This window comes from Phoenix dactylifera, chromosome 18 (assembly GCF_009389715.1).
Source record: "Phoenix dactylifera cultivar Barhee BC4 chromosome 18, palm_55x_up_171113_PBpolish2nd_filt_p, whole genome shotgun sequence".
In the NCBI taxonomy this organism is placed as follows: Eukaryota; Viridiplantae; Streptophyta; class Magnoliopsida; order Arecales; family Arecaceae; genus Phoenix; species Phoenix dactylifera.
Window position 1 is genome coordinate 1,184,091 of NC_052409.1, and position 7,732 is coordinate 1,191,822.

The 7,732-nt window shown below is 38.6% G+C and overlaps 1 protein-coding gene across 1 annotated transcript; it reads right to left on the reverse strand.

The window, feature by feature from the left end:
• Positions 1-1,578: 1,578 nt before the first annotated feature.
• LOC103707024 (transcription factor APG) lies at positions 1,579-6,639 on the reverse strand. Its single transcript, XM_008791353.4, has 8 exons — positions 6,380-6,639; positions 5,852-6,281; positions 4,712-4,810; positions 4,522-4,593; positions 4,379-4,444; positions 3,380-3,817; positions 2,971-3,035; positions 1,579-1,960 (listed from the first exon to the last, which is right to left on the reverse strand). Exons 1-7 carry the CDS (start codon positions 6,457-6,459, stop codon positions 2,994-2,996), a joined length of 1,227 nt encoding a protein of 408 aa, XP_008789575.2. The 5' UTR covers positions 6,460-6,639; the 3' UTR covers positions 1,579-1,960; positions 2,971-2,993.
• Between the last annotated feature and the right edge of the window lie 1,093 nt (positions 6,640-7,732).

A 7,732-nucleotide genomic window follows, 5' to 3' on the forward strand; every position in this document is an offset into this window, starting at 1 on the left:
CATCCTTGCTTTGCTCGAAGGGTGTCATGATAAAGGCTAGAAACAATTTAATTGCAACTTTAGTATCCCAATATCATTAGTGTTAGTATCTGGACTAGTCATTTAATCAAGGAGGGCTACCCATTATTTAGATAGTTTATAAAAATATGCACAGAAATTACTAAAGTTTAATAATGATAAAAGGTTTTCCAGACACCATGAATGGGATTATCTGGAAATCATATCAAGATGTGGAAAGTTATTTGCAGTTGGTCATGAATGATTCGTGAAGTGGTTTTCGTAGCTACTGTTTGGGATCCCAAAAGGCTCATGATATACAATGGATGATTTTCCTCAATTCATTTTTATTGAGTATTATAATTTGATGATCCCAGATTTGGCTGGAGCTTCAATAGTCCTATCAGCTGGAATAAATTTAATTCAGATGGGAACGAATTGGTGTTCGTATTGGGTACGGTAATTGGTTGTTCTTGTTTTATGGCTGGCTAGACTTTTATTTTTGTATTTTGTATGGCTTGGGTAAATTTCTTCTACATGATATTAATCTGAATGATATTGCGTGTGTAGGTTTTGCAGTTTGGTGTTAATTTGGGTGCTGTTCAAATCAGTTCAAGGTAGAGGAAACTGAATACCACAACCATTTCAAACATACAAATCTATGTTCAACCATATAACATTTCAGGCAGGAGCAGGCCTAGAGGAAGAGGGAGAAGTAGGTACCCATGGAGGCACAAGCATTGTGATTCCTGGTAGTTTTTTTTTTTTTTTCCATTTCAACTTTTTATTAATGTGACTGATTGATTCATTTTAGCCATTGAAAAGGACATTACTTATCTAGCTCAATAGCAGTCTAGCTTAATAGCAGACTACAGGTTGTTAAACTTGTTCTCTACACTTGCTGCAGAAAGGTTAAATTTTTGTGAAAGCTTTAGCCTTAGAAATGTCTGCAATTGCACTGTTTTTTTAATATCAATAGGCACTCTTTTATTTGGAAAAATGGTGCAGAATAAACTAGTTTCGTTGCCTTTATAAATTTCTTGGATAGATGTGCTTAAAGTTTACATCCACTTTTGATTAAGGGTTATTACAACCATCTAGTCCTGGCATTCATGAGGCATTGCCAGGCTATCTATATACATCAGTTAGTAATAGTTCAAGAGGAAATTTTACTTACCTACCTTCAAATTAAACTTAAGATAATGTAGGTCAATGAATTTAAGATAGTATGGATGAATCAAACTCTGCTAGGGGACAATGTTTTCCATGATGAAATTGATGGGAAATCTTTACATTTGTGCATTATCTGAATGAGTTTGAACAAGCTTGTGATGGAGCTGAGCTTGAATAAAGCTTTTATTCGCTTTCGCAAACCCAAAGTATTTCTTAGATTAAAGCTTGAGCTTTAATGAAGTTTGAGCCTACCTTGTTTCCTAACCAATGGAGCATCATGGAGCTGGAGCTAGTTATCGGTTCATTTGCAGCTCTGTTTAAGTCGATCAACGAACTAAAGAAAGAAGATAAAAATGTCTTAAACAAAGGTAGAGAAAAGAAAAAGTTCCTACATACCGGGTCCTGCTAAATTAAAAATTCTTTAATATTTGTTTTTTTTTGTGTTGGAGCTAAAGGCTAGAAAGATGACTGAAGATAAACTAATCTTATCACCGAAATTACACCATGCTCGTGCCCCCCAGGAGGGAGGTATGAGACATATTTTGTAGTACATTTATATATATAGCAGGAAATATATAAAATGAGAAATGAACTTGATATATCTAGGATGGTAGTGCTATCCTCATGTACTCTATGTACCAAGAAGGGTAGTGTTATCCTCACGTATTCGACAAAATTTAGTAGGCATCTCTAGGCAACTCTAGTAGGTTGTGTGCTTCGACACGATCCATTTTCAGGGCTAGTTGATCCGGTGCAGGTGAAAGTCAACATATGGCTCAACATTTTCAACCTACAAGAGCAATGCATATGAAACGTGAGGCTACCATAACAAAGAATACCGGAACTTTTTAGCTCAACTAACACATAGAGACTAAGTGGGCTCAAATTTAGTTCATCTGCCTCATTATGAAATTATTCCAGAAAAAATTTTTGGAAGTAATAATGCCCTTTTGTTTGATCTTTTTTTCAAAGCTTAAAAGATTTCGCTGCCAGATAAAACTCTATATGACAGCCACTACTATCAAAGTCTACCTCAAGTAAACACTTAATTGTAGATGCTATTAATTGGATACTGAGAGGTTTATTAAATAATATAAACAGGATATGGCTAGTTTGCCCCCCTTTGCTTTCTTTCTTCTTCTTTTTTTTTTTTTTTTTTTTGAGAAAATCAGGGTAGGACTAGTTATGGTATAAAACTATAGCTAGGCAGCTGTTTACTGATTATTTTCAAGAACTGTCTTGAGCCCAGCACAAAAACAACTCAAAAGCCATTCTTTGTGCCTGTGTGTATATTGTGTGTTTGTATGTATCATGTTTAACATGTGAAGAAAGACAATTAAGCCTAAGAGGGTTTCAAGTGTCGAAGATGTTGATCAAATAACAATTATTAAATTCATATACAATAATAGAGTACTAATAATATTTGTATCGAAAAAAAAGAGAATACATGTAATATTGTTTATTACTTTATTCATGCATTTTTGTGGAAGCACATCTTTTACTGATTTTTGTTCGATCATAGTTGATCCAAAGAAACTGGTCAGTGAGCTATGATATGTAGAAGATTAAAATAACCTTTTTCTTTGATTCACTAAAGAATCCTACTGATCATAGACATTTGCAAAATCAGGTTTGTGATGCTTGATATGGAGCAAAATGAGAAGTCTAATTACCAAAATGGGTATAATTGGATTGCAAGCAAATCAAACGATAGTATCACTATTCAGAAAGCAAGAATTTTTTTTTTTTAAAAGAAAACAAATTAAAGACCTAGCAACATGAAAGGGCATATCACCCTACCGAGTTTGTTACTTTCAGCAGCATTAAATTCCTTTGCTGGTTCCTGGTTCATCCATTACGCAACTCTGCCAAAGAATAACAAGAATCTTTTGATATACAAATATCATAAAGGAAAATGACAATGACAGAGTACAATATTTATAGTGACTTATGAGGAGATTTCAATTACAATTCTCAGATAGTAATCAATCATCACAGATAGCAAATGCAATGGCTGCTAAAAGCCACTGCAGAAAACAATAGTAATAGTACTATTGATTTAGATCTATAAAATGGCATAATTCCAATCAAAGTCGAAACCTTAATTATAACTTCAAATATGAGCAATATACTGCAGAAATATGATGCATGGTACTTCCATTCCATTGGTATGAAGGATAACAACAATGATGAAACATCCCATGGTTACCTGAGATGATCCATTAAGGCGATGAGTGCCAATAAAATGACAATAGGGATCACCAATTTGTGGGATTTGAACCATATTTGTGCTGTGCATGCTGCCTGGGCTCGATGTTGGATTTGGCTGCCAAGGTGCCCGCGCTCTGCTTTGATCAGCCACGGCCATGCCCATATTCGGCGAACCAAAGGACGGCACCAAGGGCCTTGGGCCAAGTTGAGCTGGAGCAGGCCCAGCAAGAGGAACACAAGGCAAGAAAGATCCATAACGAAGCACCGGAAGGCCCAGCCCCCCAGCGCCAATCTGTGGGCCCATTGTCAATGCTGGGCCCGTACCCAAACCCATGCCCATGCCCATGCCCATGCCCATGCCGATCCCCAAATGCGGCAGGTACGTCTGAACACCTGGAAATATCGCTGGCCCCGCGTTGCATCCCACGGACATCATCTGCAGCAGCAGCTTAACGTTGTAATAGATAAACCTGGCCCAACTTATGTGTATGAATGGGTTGGGGGTGTATCTTTCTTGAAAAAGAAGGATTCACCTTCCTTCTTCGCATGAATCCACTATTGGATCGTGTGTTAGAGATCTGTGCAGGCAGATGAATGATGGAGTTCGAAGCATTTTGAGATAATCCAATGATGGATTCATTTGAAGTAAAGTGAATCCTTCTTTCGTTCAAAAGTTACAACCCCTATTCTCTGAATGTCATTGTAGAGAAAATTGCTTGTCAGGCTCTCATGCTCGATATAAACATCATAATGTGGCACAATAGTTGGTTGTTAGCATCAACAGCAACAACCTTAATTGAGATTAACTTTACCTGCATGAAATGCTCGATTCGAAGAATACAGCATAGCTGTGGAGTGATTCCAGATAAGCTGGTTTGTTCAAGTTTTGTTAAATGCTTTTGTATGAGCCAGAATAGGGTGATCCTTGCATTCTACTTTAAAGAACATACTCATGGTAAACAGGAATGAAGTATTGATTGATGCAAGATAGATATACCTGGACCTGTAACTGGAGTGATTTCAAGTATTCAATGGCTTCGTCGAGCATCGAAGCTTTGTCAGACTGAAAATTGAAAGAAAAGAAAAGGGATTTAGAGTGGAAGATTATCTGAATGTTGCCGGTTGAGTAGATTAGATTACCTTGTTGCATCTGGGACTGGGAATGAGTTCTTGCAAGGCCTTCATCTTCTCATTTATTCTATCCCGACGCCTCTGCAGTGGTTGCCAGCCATGGCAATGATGTCAGATAATAAGTAGAGATTTGGTGAACAGGAAAAGGAAATGAAAAATAACTAAAAACAAATTGCATGTTTAGTCTAAAGAAGTGTACCCGCTCAGCAAGATTGTGGACCTCTGCAGCACCTGACCTTCTCATGGATGCAGATCTGTGTGTGTCTTTCCCTTTGTCACCAGATTCAAACTCAGCATCCTTTCATTCAAACAAAAAAAAGCAGAAGATATAAATGCCAAGTGGGACAAAGAGAAGTTCAAAAGACATCTGTTTGTTTTGAACAGCCGAAGAAATCAAGCTTCGCCAACTAATATTGGCTTTAGAAGCAAATGCACCAGAATAATCTAGTGATCACTATATGTTTCTTATTCAAACGACAAAGTGTCTCTATATGCTTCATCAACCTTTTACCTGTAAGCGAAATTTACATGCACTCTCTTCAATTGAAAGGCAAAGACCATTCTCTTGTTCCTCCTTCACACTGCTCCCTCAACTCCCATATGTTAGTTCTAGAGCTGGGGCCTTCTGGCCCGCCCAGCCCGGCCCGAAATTTTTCGGGCTTGGACATTAAAAAAAGGCCCATGGGTCGGGCCTAGGCAAGAAAAGCGGCCCGACCAAAAAAATCGGGCCGGGCCTGGTCGGGCCACTTTGGCCCATTTCCAGATTCCAAACAAAGAAAAAATCGGGCCTGTCGGATCGGGCCTATCGGATCGGGCCGGGTTAGACAGGTCTAGACCCAGATTTATAAAATCGGATCGGGCCTGGACAAAAATTTAAGCCCGACAGTCGGGCCGGACCGGGCCTGGACATAGCCATCGGGCCTAATTTCTGCTGTAGAGCCCGGCCCGGGTTTGATTAGCTCTAGTTAGTTCCAGTGAGTTTGAAAAAATATTTTGGTGATAATGGTTTGCTTCATTCACCAATAACTATGCTCGAATCTCAATGTATGAAAGGTTTCCAGCATGGTCCACCTCTTAGCCGTTAACTACTATGAAAACAAGAATATGATATATAATATGTCTCGAAGCTTGATGAGCGATAGTTTCATAACTAAAAGCTAGGTTAGTTTTATACTGCTTATATATTTTTGGACCTATGCATCTAAATATTTGGATTTTTTCGTATGAGAGCCCAACCACCAAAATCTCCGCTCTCCTACGTATCGGACGGCTGAGCAAACTCATATATGAAAACCGTACGGAATATCGCTCTGGAAGTGGCGAGTGAGGATGAACTAACCTCGCTCTGGAACTCGGAGTTGTCGCCCTCCCTCGCCTTCCGCTTCCTGCCGTCCCCCGCGTGCGCCTTCGCCGGACCTCTTCTCAGACCCATCACCGCCGCCTGCCCGTCCGCCAGCGTCTCGCTCGATTCCACCACTACCCCCTGCTTCTCCACCGCCAGACCGTGCCCTCGATCGGCCGGAACTTGGCCGCCATCCCCGGCGCCGGCCGCCGGAAGCTCTCTATACAGATCGCCGTCGTCATCCCCGATCTGGTAGTGGAGCCAAGCGGTCATCCCGTCCTCCTCCACGAACAGCTCCCTTGCCGCCGCTTCCACCGCCGCCGATCCGATCTCTGGACGTGGCGGCCTCTTCTGGACCCGATCACCGTGGACCGGGTTGGTCACAGAACCTTTCTGCGACATCAACTCGGGCAGTTCGTCCTCAAGCCTTCAAAAGAATCCAAAAACTTGAGAATCCAATCCAAAGAAACACAAGAAAAAAAAATCCTCGATTTGGAGAGGGGTTAGGAGATGGGGGGGACGGACAGAGCGGGGATTATATGGCGGACGGGATGGTCGTCGTCATGGAGGTCGAAGTCGCCAACGCAGTAGCAGGAATCCAGCATGTCCTCTGGAGACGAAAAAGAGAGGGTGAGAGGGGATGCCAATGGACGAACGTATACGTGGCGTATACATATCCATACACGACGATCACGGGAGTAGTAGTAGAAAAAGGTACGGAGAGGAGAGTTGGATTCGTGTCGGCTTTTTTTAATTTTTTTTGGATAAATTGGATTTCTTAAACCAATCTAAAATAAATACATCTGTCAGGATCTGCAAATAAAATATTAAAAATTTCAGTACAAATATCTGACAAATTTCGTTGGAAAAGAGCATGGAGTCTTATTGTCATACTTTTATTGTTAAATTATTATTACCAGTTGCAGCTCACTCCCTCCTTGGATGAACAGACTTGATTAAAAGAGCAGATCCCCATGGCCCTTCTTCTCTCTCGTTAGATTTGCCGGAATGGCTAAAAACAATGGCCGTTATGACATTATTCTAACGGCTACTATAATCTTTTCTTATTAAAGATGATTATTATTTAAGCATTTAACTAAATTACAATTGTTATAATAAAATAATGATTAATAAATAAAATTTTTATTGTTCGAATTTAAGTATTTTACATTAAAAAGTTGTTTAATTCAATAGACAGAAGCCTAACTATCATTTTCTTACCACTATTCTACATTTTTCATTACTAAATCAATAATTTATTTCAAAATAAACATAATTCAAGAGTGAAGTACATAAATATTGATGATTATATGTTAGTTGTAATGAAATATTAATTTCGGAATAGATGATTTATATTCGGCTGCTTCAATAATAATTGAAATCCTAGTTTATCTAGAGTTTGGATAATGCCAATATCTCGAAACAAAAAATACCTTTGAAAATTTCTCATTATTATAGTAGAAATATCAATCTTTATACTACTTATTTGCCAAATTAGCTTGTGCATATAATTGGATTGAAATGAAACATTAGATGTTACAACCGTTGTTATTAGTTTCATAATGATAAATGAAGGACTTATTTTTTGCCAAAATAATTGTTCACTGAATAAAAAGATTAATACATAGCACCAACTATATACATATAATTCTTTATATCGACATGATAATAAAAGTTTAGTTCAGTTTAAAATAGATGAGCAAGTAGACACCGATCAATCTAATCAAAATGCAAAGCGAACACCATGTCAACAAGAAAAATTTTTGTGTGGGTGATTTGTATTTTTCAATTAAAATTTTGATAGGGCAGATAATAAAATTGTAAGATAAAATTTTTAATATTTATCATGAAATATGAGGACTACCGTATTGCTCATTC